The sequence below is a fragment of the Crocodylus siamensis genome, chromosome 2, assembly GCF_052110815.1.
Source record: "Crocodylus siamensis isolate JL-2025a chromosome 2, ASM5211081v1, whole genome shotgun sequence".
NCBI classification, from domain to species: Eukaryota; Metazoa; Chordata; order Crocodylia; family Crocodylidae; genus Crocodylus; species Crocodylus siamensis.
Genome location: NC_143396.1, coordinates 209,087,745 through 209,102,227, shown reverse-complemented (window position 1 = coordinate 209,102,227; position 14,483 = coordinate 209,087,745). Strand labels below are relative to the sequence as shown.

At 42.0% G+C, this 14,483-nt stretch overlaps 1 protein-coding gene across 3 annotated transcripts in view; it reads left to right on the top strand.

The window, feature by feature from the left end:
- Positions 1–14,483, top strand: part of SHANK2 (SH3 and multiple ankyrin repeat domains 2) — a 736,911-nt gene that overhangs the window by 154,098 nt on the left and 568,330 nt on the right. For all 3 annotated transcript variants that reach the window (XM_090032909.1, XM_090032907.1, XM_090032908.1), the window contains exons 5-8: positions 5,126–5,197; positions 6,700–6,808; positions 7,094–7,245; positions 8,176–8,343. In XM_090032909.1, coding sequence (XP_089889035.1) covers positions 5,126–5,197; positions 6,700–6,808; positions 7,094–7,245; positions 8,176–8,343 — 501 coding nt within the window. The remainder of the gene's footprint in view (positions 1–5,125; positions 5,198–6,699; positions 6,809–7,093; positions 7,246–8,175; positions 8,344–14,483) is intronic.

Below are 14,483 nucleotides of genomic sequence, written 5' to 3'. Positions count from 1 at the left end.
CTGAAACATTTCAGAGCCTTCTGATTCATTTTGGAGCTGTTTTGGAGTCTTTTGTTTTGATTCGGATTCAGTGTTTCAGGCATCAAAACAGCTCAAAGTACCTCCAAAATGAAATGGCTGCCAAAATTTCTCACGGCTCTAGTAACTGAACACCCTGCCCATCACAGTGCAAGAACACCTTTAGTGGTGGTGAAAGAAGCCTCTGAGCCAGTCCCAGGATATTCTTCAGAAGGCTTCCTTTGGAACAGGATTCATGGTCAGTGAGGTAGAGAGAGATGGTTCAGGATAGCAGTTTCTGATATAGTAGAGAAGCTCAAGTGGTAACTACATTTCACAGCTCAGACTGGACTTTTAGTTAGCAGGTAAGCTGGAAATCTTCTGTCCTTCAATAAAGATTGGCTGCTGGAAAATACAGTTTTCTAGCAGCCAAGAGGAGGCATGAACTAAGGTAACTTATGTTAGAAAAATGACATAGTCTTCTTGAAGGATGAGAGGACTGAAGGGGATGATAGTTTATCCCCAATGAAAGTAACCCCTTACTTGTTTAACTGCCCTTTTTGATACATGGGCTTTTTCAGTTGAGGAAAAGACTGTGTAGCAGAACTTATAGAAAGTCCAAGCCAAATCTAGCTGGTGAAGGAGTTCTTGCTTTTCCCACCTGTGTTTTAATCATCATTTAATTTCCAAAATGGTAAAAGAAAACACAGAACATCAAAGGACTTATGGTCTGTTGAGTCAAGTCCTCTGCATTAGCAGGCAACCATTTATCAAAAAGATCAAGCATATCCACTTTAATCTCTCTAATCTCTCACAGCTACAAGTGTCCTAGTAAAAAAAAAATCCAAAAAACCTGTCTTCAGTGTGCCTCAGGAACAGAGCAGGATAGAGAAGGGTCCTACCAATGGAAAGGAATTTGTTAGAACTACATGTTCAGATTATCCTAAAAAGTGTACCATGGCCAGCCTCTGCTAGCACAGGCACCAATGTCATACAGTATCTTTCATGGGCTTCTCATCTTAAAATCCATTATATTTCTTGTTCCAGCTTCTCCTACTGGATGGCTTTCCTATGACCTCTTTTCTTTGATGGCTAAAAATCTTTTAATTTCCAATCTTTATTCATGCCAGATTCTTCTTGTCAGCTCTTGTGCTGATTTTTTAAAAACATTTTCCTATTATTTGAGACATCCCTGAACCAATGAGGTTAAGAAAAATAGCAATAGTCTTAAAACAGTTTGCAGGAAAGTCCAAACCCCAGTATTTTCCCCTGCAAAAGTGTTTGGTCTCCAGACTGTATTATAGGGTAGCCCAAGGTATTCTTATAGCAAATTTCAAATTTAAATAGGATACAATTAGACATTTGAGAAGGAGCAACTGGGGTGGGGGGAATATTTGCTGGGAATTTATCTAAGGCCGTGTCCATATAGTAAATTTACTGTGCTTGACAGCAGCACTCACTGCTCCATGCTGACTGCCTCCTAACCTGAAAGTGGTGTCTGCATGGCTCTATGGGCAAGCTGATTAGCACAGAGGTACACTAATTGGCACTGTCACTTGGCAATGCTACTAGTAATTAACCTGCTGAAGTGCTGTGTGAATGCAGCTACATTGTTTCCAATTTAGAAGGCAACCCTAATGTAGCAGTGAGTCATGCTTGATGGCACCTGTGCCCAAGACCTGAGAGAAGTTTAGAGAAGTTAGGAAAACAGATTACTTCAACATGTTTATTATTGAGACTATTAAATAAATTTACATGTTCCACTCTGATTTTGTAAGGAATCTTCCCTCCTGCTTCCAACCAATATAGAATCTTAGGCCATGTCCAAATGCGTATGGCAGTGTGGTATGTGGCACCGCAGACATGGCTGCAGTGCCATACACTGCACATTCAGTTTTTCTCTGTGCCGCAAGGTAGCAGTACAGGCAGGGGAGGAAGTGACCCTGGGAGATCCCAGAGTCAGAAAAACCCACCCCAAGAAAAGCAGGGTGGCACTCTTGGGGGCAGCACACACTGCCCAAAACCAGAACCTAGCCACTTGGAGCCACACTTTGGCTTCTGGCCAGGCTCTGAGCGGCAGGATTGCCACTTTTGCAGCCCCAGGATGCCCCCAGGAACCCAAGTAAGGTTGCTGGGGCCAGCACGGCCCCAGTCTTCCCTACCCCACTCCACCTGGGGTAACCTGCTACATGTCAGAGGGCACATAGCACAGGCATTCCCTGGGGACAAGCAGCAGCAGTGCTGCTGTTGCTTGTCCTTGGGGAAGCAAACATCTGTGCTTGTGTGGATACGGCATTAGAGTACAAAGGGAGTCCCAGGGTCGACTGATCTAACTCCCTGCATAGATTCAGGATTTGCTGCTCTTAAAGCAGCCCAGGTTTAGACACCTATCCAACATTGAAAACCTCCCATTAAGGGGATGCCATGAATTTTTTAGGCAAGATTATTTTGAAAAGATGTCAGAATCTATTTTCTTTTCACTCTAGATGGGATGTGACCCCATGATTCCTGGTTTACAAGGCCAGTACATTATCCATTAGGTGTCTGGGGTCAGATAGTTTGATCACATTTGCCTAAAAATATCTTTACTGAAAAAAATCCCGTAGAATTTGCAGGTCTGAAGTCACTAGATTTACAGCAGTGTAAAACCATTGGAAACAAGAGAAGACCCTGGTTAAGACAGAGACAGTTTAGAGTCCTCTTTATTCTACCAGTGTAAATCTGAGAGTCAGTCACTCGTCTTTACTTTAGCCACAAGAAATATAAGTAACTACAATGTTCAAGTCTACTCTTTTTTTTTCAAAGTACATTTGCTATAGAAATCTATATAACTGGTGCCTTCTCTTCTACTGAAATGCTGGTCTTCTGGTTTCTCTACCCAGCAAACGCATTGAACCCTGTCAGTTCCACCTAGTAAACAGAGATCTATTTTTGTCTCTGTTCACAACCTGTTCAGAGAAAACTGTGGCTTGTTTGGAGCATGAACAGTAGCTCCTGGAGGATCTTAATGAGAAAGAAATACGATGAAAAAGAAAGGTGAAAAGAGAGTCGTTTATAGACGTTATGTTTGTCTAGGCTTAATCTGGACTACAGCCGAAACTATAACCAATATATGTGTGGATGCCTGTAGTCCAAATTAAAATTGGCTCCAGTCCAAATTAACTAATCCTCACTGAATGACTATTAACGTTAATACAGATTAGGGCAGTCCAAATTAGGCAATTTAAAGTGTATTAATTAACATTAGCCTTACTTTAAGAAAAAACAGCCCTTAGGAACTCAGATAAGGGTTCCTTAGGAATGCAGATAAGCATTGCAAATATCAATCCCTTCAGTGGAAACTTAGTTGGATTTTGCAACACCACAGAGGCTATCAGGCACGATGTACCACCTTTACAAAGTCAAATGTGCCAACAACACCTTACTGTGACTTAGTATCCTGACTAAGCCCCCACTTCTGCCCAAGCACACAAGCTACTGGTCTCTGAAGAAGAGGGCAAACCCGCTTGATTGACTATTAACCCTTTATTCAAATTCAGACTTGATTTGAATTGTGTACGAATCAGTTAACATGGTTTAGACAATGATGAGCACGTCTACAAATGGCCAAAGAGTCCACGTTTTTAAAGTACTTCAGACATAATTTAGAGATGTTCTGGGCCTAGTAATGAGGGGCTGTTTTGATGGGCACACAGGAAGCTTCATTTTCTCTCCTCGTGCATAGTTGTGCAAAAAGCTTATGGGCATTTTAACATGTGCTACAGGAGGCGGGTGGGGGGTGGTGCTTTAATTAGTGAGCCACACTAATTAAAAGTACCTAAGCATCACATGTATCTGCACCCCCCATGCTTGGGGATGCTTTGAACTAAAACTCATCGAATTAGCTTTAGTTCAAAGCACCTCGCCGCCATTTTTCGGCACAGGGTCACTGATACACATGACACCAGAGTCTGTTGGAGTGCATTTATTTCTGTCCTCCAGAAGACTCAATTAATTGATATTAATCACGTCTGCTCCAGCGCGCTGAATTTCTAGCATGTCAGAGCTGGCTCCCTGCACATGAATAGGAACCGTCAGTTAGTAGGTTTGGCACACTGCTTGTGGTAAAGGAGATAGGATCATAGCTCTGTCACCTATGCACTAGTATTCAGAGATGGGTAAGCACACTAGACACTAATGACCTGCTTTATCCATTAGGTTAAAGCAGATTATGCATCTCCATAGACAAGGAGCACAATCTCCCCAGTGGTCCTTTTGGGCCAGGACAAGTCCTATATAGTGAGGGGTCATAAATGGCAAAATCTGATCCTCAGAGAAGAGAGGAGGAAAAAAAAATCTGTGTCTAAAAATATGTTTGACATCAAAACCAATTAATCACAGAGGAGAGATATTTAGCATTCTAATTAGATGTAAATTGTGGTGTTTTAGATCAGTGGTAAATATGTATCTCTATGTAATGACCTGTGATTTCTCAGCTGATCTGGCTGCTCTACTAGTAGACAAACGGATCAGAAAACAGTAATAAGTGCCAAAGCTCAAAAAAGTGGATCTTGTAAGCCATATATACATTCCTTATTTACAAAAGCAGTTGCATTAGCATTGGCAGAACTATTCCTAACTATAAAGTTTGACAGCATGATGAAGCACTTTCAGTAACCTATTTTTGAAGTTCAGAAAAGTACATGCTTTTACAATCTTACCTACTTCTAGATTTTTTTTTTCTTTTCAAGGCTTGAAATGAAAGTGTTGAGATTACCTTTAGGGAAAGGTTCTTTTAATAGTATTTCTAGCCTGTGTAGACACAAGGGGCCAAACTGTTTCCTCATGTAACTTCACTGATTCAAGTATTTTTACACAGAGTATGAACTTGGCTTGTATGGTTTGTAAAATTCTAATTATGCTAAGTTACTACTTCTACATACTACTTACTACTACAACTGCTGCTACTGATGCACAATAACATTTGGTGCTTATTGTTTATTTAAACAGAACTCATAAGCCTTTATTTGCAGCTAGCCAGATCTTCATGCTGGTTAATAAACACTTCCTTCTTATAATTTCTGATCTTTTTTACCTTATCTCAAATAAAATATGAAATATTGACTTTGTTTCTTTCTTTCCCTATTAGTTCCGATATAAGAAGAGAGTATATAAGCAATTCAATCTGGATGAAAAACAGGTGGCAAAGCTTCATACAAAGGTCAGTCCAGCTGACTGGGGAAGAGAGAAAGCATCTGGGCTTTTTCCCCGCTGCGTCTGGCAGGAAAAGTTGTAACTTAGATTCAGTTGCCCCCTACTTAGAATCCTTTGATACTAAGGACAATCCAAAAAATATATGTAGAGTGCCGCCTGGGTAATTTTAGGCCCTGAACCTGGTGACCTATTTTTGTGGATAATGCTGCCAAAGTCAAAGAACCTGTTCGTATAAGGGCTGCATAGTTAGGCTTTTATATTCGGTGCATGAGAGGTTCTTGAACACCTTTACAAGTGTGAAACACAACCAAATAGAAGGGATATATCTATCCAGTGCAAGACATTGTTGTAGTAAGATGTATCTTGCTGCTGTAGTGTGCATTAGCTCCCTGACTAGAAGCAGTAGAGGTGTGTTGATGTGGGAATCTATTCAGAATAATCAGCTTTATTGCTTATTGACCCACAAACAGTACTGCGCTAATGTGGCTCCTCTGCTTTTGGCTCAAAAGCTAAAGTATCTGCACTGTGCTGCCTTCTGCCATATAGAGAGAGCAAAATTGTTTTTTGGAGTCTCCCTGCCTGATTAAGTGAAGAGTGGGCACATCTACACATGCCCCTAAGATGCTGTTGTTACTGTGCCATCATTTAGTACTTCCAAAGGCAATAACAGCCTGTACCGCATTGTCCATGTGGTGTATGGTTGTTTTTACTGGCTACGTCAGTGTAGCAACGTGCTGTACCAAGGGAACGCATTGCTACAGCAGTGTTGTTGCGATGTCATGATTTTTGCCCACGGACACTACGTCGCTGTAGCGTGTTGCTATGGTGATGTAGCATTACATGTAGACATGCTCAGTGTGCCTCACATTTACAGTGACTTAGTATCTCTGGAACAAATCACAAATACTTAAATAGCCAGTAATAGAGGAAAATATGTAATATAGTTTAGCAGCTGGAAAGAAGGGGAAGTCCTGCTTCATGTGTGTAGCCAGCTCTGCAGACCATGAGTAAGTGCTCTGGGGGCTGCCAGTGATTTAGGGAATGTAATCCAAGACTTTTAGTTGTAGTATAGATTACTTGTGTTTATACCATGCATTTATAAGTAATTTATATATAAAGTTGACACAACTATTATACAAATATGGCACCCTTACAGCATGCCACTTGTATTTTAAAATAGGAACACAAATCTTTAGATGCACTTACATGTTGGAATAATTTTGCCCTCTGTCACTCTTTCATTATCATATCTTTTTTAATTTGATTTCCAGTACATTTTTTTTCTGATGGTAAAAGTAATATATTCTTGTTTTATGTTTTTCACCATAGCATTCTGCCATCTATATGCTTTTCATTACAGTTTTAGGGCCAGATCTATATCAGTGTAAAGTGGCACTGTTCCATTGAGGTTGATGGAGTTGTAATGTTTTTTACTAGCTGAAGATATCACTCATAACTTATATTCGTCATGCTGTCAGAAGATTGTTCAGTCATCTCTTCTTGTTTCAGGCTAATTTAAGAAAATTCATGGATCATGTCCACCACCTCTCTGTGGAAAAAATCACAAAGATGTTAGACAGAGGACTGGATCCGAACTATCATGACCCGGAGAGTGGAGGTATGAGATTAATAAAAGTTACCATATAAAGTTGTTTGCATCCTGGGTTGGCTTCACACAAGATATATGTATCAAGCCAAACCCTATCTTGAAGACCTTAAAAGTTTCAAATTCAGTGGAACTGTGATTCTGATACAGGAAGGGAGCAGCCTGTTATGTTATAGCCTCCTTAAGACTGCATTTTGTACCTAAAAACTGATAATTAATTTTTTTTGGAAAGTTTGCAAAATTATTTTTTAAAGGTTACTTTTCAGTGTTTTTCACACATTTTGTTCTTTCCTTTAGACACACCACTAACCTTGGCAGCACAGCTTGAAAATACAGTAGAAGTGATCAAAACCCTGAAAAACGGAGGGGCACATTTGGATTTCAGAGCCAAAGATGGAATGACAGCTCTGCACAAAGCAGCTAGAGCCAAGAACCAAGTAACCCTTAAGGTAAATTTTCAGAAGCAAATTATACATTATTGTATACTAAACAATATGGAAAGAAAAATATTTGGAGTTAATTATCGTACTGTCCTTTGCGAATCTTTTAATGTGTGCTTGCTTGGCTTTTATCTTTTATGATTTCTTCCACTAAGAAGAAATCATAAACCAGGTTCAGGGCCTAATTTCAGAGGCTTACATTTCTGCTAGGAAAACATGGTGGTGAAAGTTAACTTTATTCATCAATAGATGGTGGAAGATATCTCTGCAGGAAATGGAAGTAGCAATATTGCAGTTTCTCCCCCTTTGAAACTGAATGCCAGTAGTGCAGATTGTACATTTTATCTTGTCAGTGCTGACCTTTCTCCTTTTTTCTTTATGTTCTGACTTTTTTTTATGAGACTTCTTGACATTAGATTAAATAAAGGGCTTATGATACTCCCTATTTCCTTCTGGACAGAATTTCAAATTGAACAATATTTTAGTAAGGCACACTGCAACCAAAGAGGCATGCATGTTCCAAAAGTGATATAAGCATTATTAAAACATTGGAAATCAATAACAGGATGGGTAGTGTATAGTCTTTGTCACTCGTTTTATCATTGGTACTCCAACATATGCCCTGAGTACTGAAACTGGGACTTTCGCTTCTACTAGGGTCCTTTCCAAGGTGCACTGGTGTGTTTCACTGTAGGCCAGTGGCACTAAACCATAACTCTCCCACCACTGTTTGCTCCAGTGGTGGGGATTTCAGGTGCCTGTGCCATAGCCTATTCAGCCAGCTTATAAATGTCTTTGCCCTGCCACAAGTAAACGGTAACAAGAACACCCTTCCCAGTAAACACTGTGTTGGGAAGAATGCTAAATATAGATTCTCTCTCAATTAGTTACATGCTCAGAAATATAAGGACAGTGCTTACCATCTGTAATTGCTTATAGACCCTTTTAGAGCTTGGAGCATCTCCTAACTACAAAGACAGCTGTGGATTAACCCCACTCTACCACACCGCTGTAGTAGGAGGAGATCCATATTGTTGTGAACTGTTACTTCATGAACATGCTACAGTCAGCTGCAAAGATGAAAATGGCTGGCAAGAGATTCATCAGGTATGAAAACCTATTCTTCATTAGCTTTTATGTTTACTGCTATTGGAAAATTATGTCAGGAAACAGATTTCTTTAATAGACCTTTTCAGGATTTTTAGAAGATGTTTAGTTTCTATATATATATAAATTAAAAACGTACATAATGTGTGTATATGTGTGCACTTGTATTTTTTTCCTTTTCTTTTTGTTTAGTTTAGTACTATAGTTCTTGCTGTTAGCAAACTGAAAATCCAGGCCATTTCAATGACATTTTTCAACAGTCAAACATAGGCTATAGTTACTATGGACTTAGCTGCACAAGTGACAGCTCCAGCTGGCTGCTATTGCACATTCCTTTTGCAGGCTCTTGGATATTTGAGTTTTAGTATTCTGCTGGTAATACTTCACTACAAAAGTGAAGCTGGTTCTTTTTATGTGACACTTTCAATTCTGCTGGATATTTCTTATTTTTTGCACCAGAAATATTTTACCTTGGTCACTGGGTGGTATGATAATGAACAGTTGTTTGTAAGTTTTGGCATGCCTCTGGGGTCCTTTAGTATGTTGTACTTGAAGGTTGTTTTTCCTTTGTGAGTTCAGAATTTGGGTTTGTTTCATCTCTTCTAGATATAGAGACCAAACTTTCAAGTGTCGTTTCCCTTTGCACCCTTGTTGTTCCACTCAAGTAGTTTTCAGTATTTAGTAGGTGGATATATCTGCTGACATATGGTCTATGTGGGAAAGTGATTTAGGGAAAAAACTTGCTTTCTCTCATGTGCCATTGGGTCCTAGTGATGTCTTCAGCCAACTGTTGGTATAGAATTGATTTTCTCTAAATAACCTAAACTTCCTTTGAGACTTTCACGTAGGGGGTTCAGCAGCAGGGTTACTTAAAATCCATGAAATGTGACCCCTGTATTAAGAACAGAATGATAGCCTAGCTCACAGAAGGATATCATAAAATCCCTAACATTGGGTATTGCTGGTGTTCTTATCTTAGCTTAGCCTTTTGGCAAAAGACTAGAGTGACCACAAAGCATCAATTCATATGTCATCAGATTTCAGGCCATTGAGTAGCTTTAAAGTTGTAATGAATGGGATGAATGAAGCTGTTTAAAATGTAATTGCTATGAGGATAGTAAAGGTAACAAGTGGCAGGCATGAGGGACAGTTCATGAGAACAAAGGCCGTGTACCGTATAATCATAGTGTTATTTATTCTGATAAAAACACAATATATACGAGAGGACTTGTTGTTATATATATCGGCTTGTTGTTGCTGACGAATTCTCAAAAGGTGCTTTGGAGTTAGGTGCCTTTGATGATATGGACTTTAGTACTTTAACTCAAGTGGCTGGGACTTTTGCTTTGAAGCTTGTCTCTGCATATAACTTGAAGAGAAGCTTCAACACACATGCATACTTTAGTGGCTTTGGTTTAGGGCTTGGCTTTGATTTTGGCTTAGTGGCTTATGATTGATTTGATTTTCTTTTATGCCATTGATATAAGCATAAAGAAGATAAAGACTTGGAATATTCATTGTTAATATTCATTCTCTGAAGGAATCACAGAAGTAGTAAGGGATGAAATTAGGGTGAAAAATGTGAATAAGAACAGGTCCACACCACTTCAGTATTTCAGCAGTGTATGTTGCATGCTATGCCTGCTCCATGCATACAGCTTCCCAAAATGGAAGTAATAGAGTCACCTTGATGACCCCGATCTCACTTTCACCCTATTGACAACAACATCACCTTTGTGATAACCAGGGATCCTGGTTTTCTCTGATTTAAAAAATCCCCAATTTTTGGTTTAAAAATAGTAACCCCAAATCCACATTTTTCTGTGATTAAAATGAAACTAGTATATATATATCTCTATATATTAGTGGTGTTCAATTTAAATCACAGAGAAATGTGGAATTGGACTTACTTTTTTTACCAAAAATTGGGGATTTTGTTAAACCTGAGAGAACCAGGATCTCTGGTGATAATGTAAGTACTGAAGCGCTGTAGACATACCCTGTGTGTTTCAGAGGACCTCGTGTTGTATTATATATGGAGTATACTGAACAAAGGATGAGATGAATGTAAGGACCACCCAGGTCATTAAGTCCAGTATTTTGCAGTGACAGGCAACCATGTCATAGCTGTTGTGTCTAAAAGGATCCTCAGGCGAGTAGAAGAGATAAGATCACCAGCAATGGTCTGATCCCTGCAGTGCCATGGAATCTGTTAGATATAATATGCCCAGGTAATGCTAACAAGTAGACTGCCCCTTATTGCAGAGGAAGCCAGAAAATCTCACAAAACTCACAATGGTCCCTGGCAGTCTGTCCAATTAGCTGGCCATCTGAGAAGTTTTTGGTCCCAATGGAAGTACCAATACACCTGCCCAATACGCTGCTCTAGCTGTACCCACAGTCTAACCTACAGGGGGAGAGGGGGAAGAACCCCGCTCCCAACCTCAGCTTCCATGTTATGCATTTAAAGGAGAAAAAATTCTACCTGACAGGAACCATTAGAAGCCCTAAAGCATGATTTTAATTGATTAAATACAGTATAATTTAACATGAAAATTATATGCTGAGAGGCAGAGGAAGTTAACCAGTCTGCAGTGCTGTATAAATATGCATGTGCTACTTCTGGTTAGAGCAGGGGTGGACAATTATTTGAGCTGGAGGGCTGCTTAATCAGTTTTGGTGACCTGTCGAGGAGCACAAGGGCAGCCCCACCCCTTGACAGGTGCCCTGCCCCCTGGTCGCCATCTTGGGACCAGAAGACCCACTCCTAACCCCTGGCCCTTGCCTCCAGAAGTATTCCTTTTTGGCAGGAAGAGGGGTTACCAGCTTGGAACCAGAAAAAAACCCAAAATATATACTAAAAATTCAAAAAGGATGTGGAGAAGCTTGAGAGAGTCCAGAGAAGAGCCACGTGCATGATCAGAGGTCAGGAAAACAGACCTTACGATGACAGGCTGAGAGCCGTGGGGCTCTTTAACCTGGAAAAGCGTAGGCTCAGGGGTGATCTGATGGCCACCTATAAGTTTATCAGGGGTGACCACCAGGATCTGGGGTAACGTTTGTTCACCAGAGCACCCCAAGGGATGACAAGGTCAAACGGTCATAAACTACCGCAAGACCGTTTCAGGCGGGACATAAAGAAGAATTTCTTTACTGTCCGAGCCCCCAAGGTCTGGAACAGCCTGCCATCGGAGGTGGTTCAAGCACCTACATTGAACACCTTCAAGAAAAAATTGAATGCTTATCTTGCTGGGATCCTATGACCCCAGCTAACTTCCTGCCCTTTGGGCAGGGGCTGGACTCGATGATCTTCCAAGGTCCTTTCCAGCCCTAATGTCTATGAAATCTATGAAAAGTCTAATATAACATATTTTATACTATACTGTACTATTTTAGTATAGTATAGTATAATTAAAACATATTTTAATTTTATTTCAAAAGATATTTTCGTCCTGATTTATGTGTGGTTGTCTGGTGCCTATAGAGGTGATTGCATAATAGATAAAAAATAGTCTTAGTCTTATATATTATGCATGAGGGTGTTTGTGTGGGGGGTGTATGGGGGAGTGTGTGTGTTGCGGTGGAGGGGTGAGTGGTGGGGTTTAGAGGGTATGTGTGGGTGTGTGGGGGTGTGTGTGGGGGGTGTGTATATGCGAGGAGCTTGGGGGTGTGGGCAGGGCATGGATGTGTGGGGTGTGTGGGATGTGAGGTAAGGTGGGATGTGTGGGAACCCCATATGCACCCCCCCCCCCCCCGTGGCAGCAGCAGCAGGTGTTGACCTTGGGGTGCTCATAGCCCACGCAGATGAAGCTGCCTGGCAGTGCGCAGTTCCAGTCAGTTCTGGGCGCTGCATGTGGTGGCAAGGAGTGGAACCAGGCTGGCTCGCCTCTATCACGCAAGGCTCCCCATGACAGAGGCAGGCCAGTCCACGTGCAGCTCCTGGGACTCGCATGCCACTGCGGGGAAGCCTCACAATGGAGCCAGTGGCCTGTCCCCATTCCCTGCTGCCATGTGCAGCTCCTGGGACTTTGCTGGGAAGCAGGGAGTGGGGCTTCCCACCATTTCTGGCAGAATCTCAAGAGATACATGTGGCAGCAAGGAGCAGGGCCAGGCCACCGGTTCCATCATGCAGGGCTTCCCCCACAGTGGCGTGCGAGTCCTAGGAGCTGTACATGAACTGCAGGGAGCCCTGTGTGACAGAGACGGGCTGGCTGGGCTCCACTCCTTGTCACCACGTGTGGCTCCCTGAACTAGCTGGAAGCATGTGCCACTGGGTGGCTGTGCATGTGTGGGCCAGGAGCACTCTGAGGCCCCACTGCCTGCTATGCTGTTGCCAGCAGTAGGGGCTGTGTGCCATTGGGGGAGAGGGTGTGTGGGGTCTCCCCACGCTCCCCCACCCTCCCTCACACCCTGCAAACCCCACACACCCTCACCCTGCCCATCCGAGCTTCGCACTCCTGCCCACTCACTGGGTGTGGGCCCTAGACTCCATGCTCCTGCCATCCCCAACCCCACGCTCTGCACTCCCACCCAGATGCAGCTTCCCCCCACCCACCACCACTACCCTACCTGCTGCCCAGAGCGAATGCTGTACAAGAGACATGAGGAGGAGCTGCTGGAGGCCAGGTTCTCCAGTGACTGCAGCAGTGACAGCAACGGCTCTGCCTGGAAGCTGTGCATGGTGGCCAGGGCTGTGGCCTTCCCATGCATGAGGGCGGGAGCGAAGCGTGCTGGCTGGGTGGGGTACAATTAATTGGTGGGTGCCTGTGGGTCAGGTGAAATCACTTGGCAGGCTGGATTTGGCCCACAGGCTGTATTTTGCCTGGCCCTGAATTAGAGGGTTAGTGCATGTAGAGCTGTCAGGTGAGCTGTTTGAGTGTGCTGGTATCTGGCATGCTGATTTTGTTCTGTAGACATGTACATAGGGAATTGATACTGGTGATGATGTAGAGGAGGGGAACAACAGGAAACCAGGTCAGATGATTAGAGAAGGACATGTTTATTAAGCTAAATACCATAAGGACAAGATACAGGAATGGGAACTGCTGAAGGGACCCTAACCTAGGGTTTACATGGTCACATGAATACTCGAGGAAAACCAGAGTGCAGGAGGCTTCACTAGTCATGTAGGGAGATGATTAGGACATGACTGTGTAATTCAGCCCTTGATTGAAAGGTATGTTGACTGCTCAAGGAAATTTCTCCTGCCATATGAAATAAAATCCACCTGCTACTGACATAACAGCTGTCTTATGTATAGCCATTTTGTGGGAGTCCTCCCCTGCTTTACATTAATGATTTTTCCTCTTCCTCAAACAGTCACTGAAGGACTCAAAAGTACTTCTGTTCAGATTCTGTACCTTTTGCCTTTCAAAGACCTCTGGCAAAAACAGGAATACATATTTGCTTCAAAACACAAATGGTTATCTCTACCTGAAGGTCCATGGGTTTCTTTGACATCAACTCAGAACCTTCTGGGAAAGTTATACTTTATTTTTTAGTCACCTTAGTACACAACTATTCTTCCTCTCTTTGAGGGAAGCAGGAGGAAAGTTTTTGTCCCAAGGTTTGGATTTAAACTGAGTCTTTTTTCCAGAATTCAAGGATCTGGGGTTTTAGGGTATATAAATCTGCCTCTCATAGAAATTAACAAAAAAGATCAATCAAACACTGTCATTTCTGACAGGGACGGCAGAGGCAGCAAAGCACTTTTGATCCCCTCAGTGGTTTGAGAGATTCTGGTGAAGAGGAGTTTTCCTTTCTATGAATGGCCAGTCTGAAAGTACAAAAAAAGCTCTTCTTGAAAACCAGCCCAATATGCATATAATATGAATTTGTCTGTGTGAAACTGAGTTGAGTTTGCAGGAAAAGCATTTTCTTGTTTGTATTACATAAAACAAGAAATCAAGGAGATTTACATCTGGATTATGGGCTCTTGGAACAGTAAGCAACAATGTAAGCATTCCTCACTGAAGCATGAAAAAGCAGCATGAAGCAATCCCATCTGTTATCATTTGCAGAAAGGTGTGAAGTGGTTTAGGAGAGTAAAGAAGTCATTAGCTACAACTTGGTTTCTATAAATTTCCTAGATTGGGCACATATTGAAGCATTAGTAGCCTCATTGTACACAGTGGCAGGGG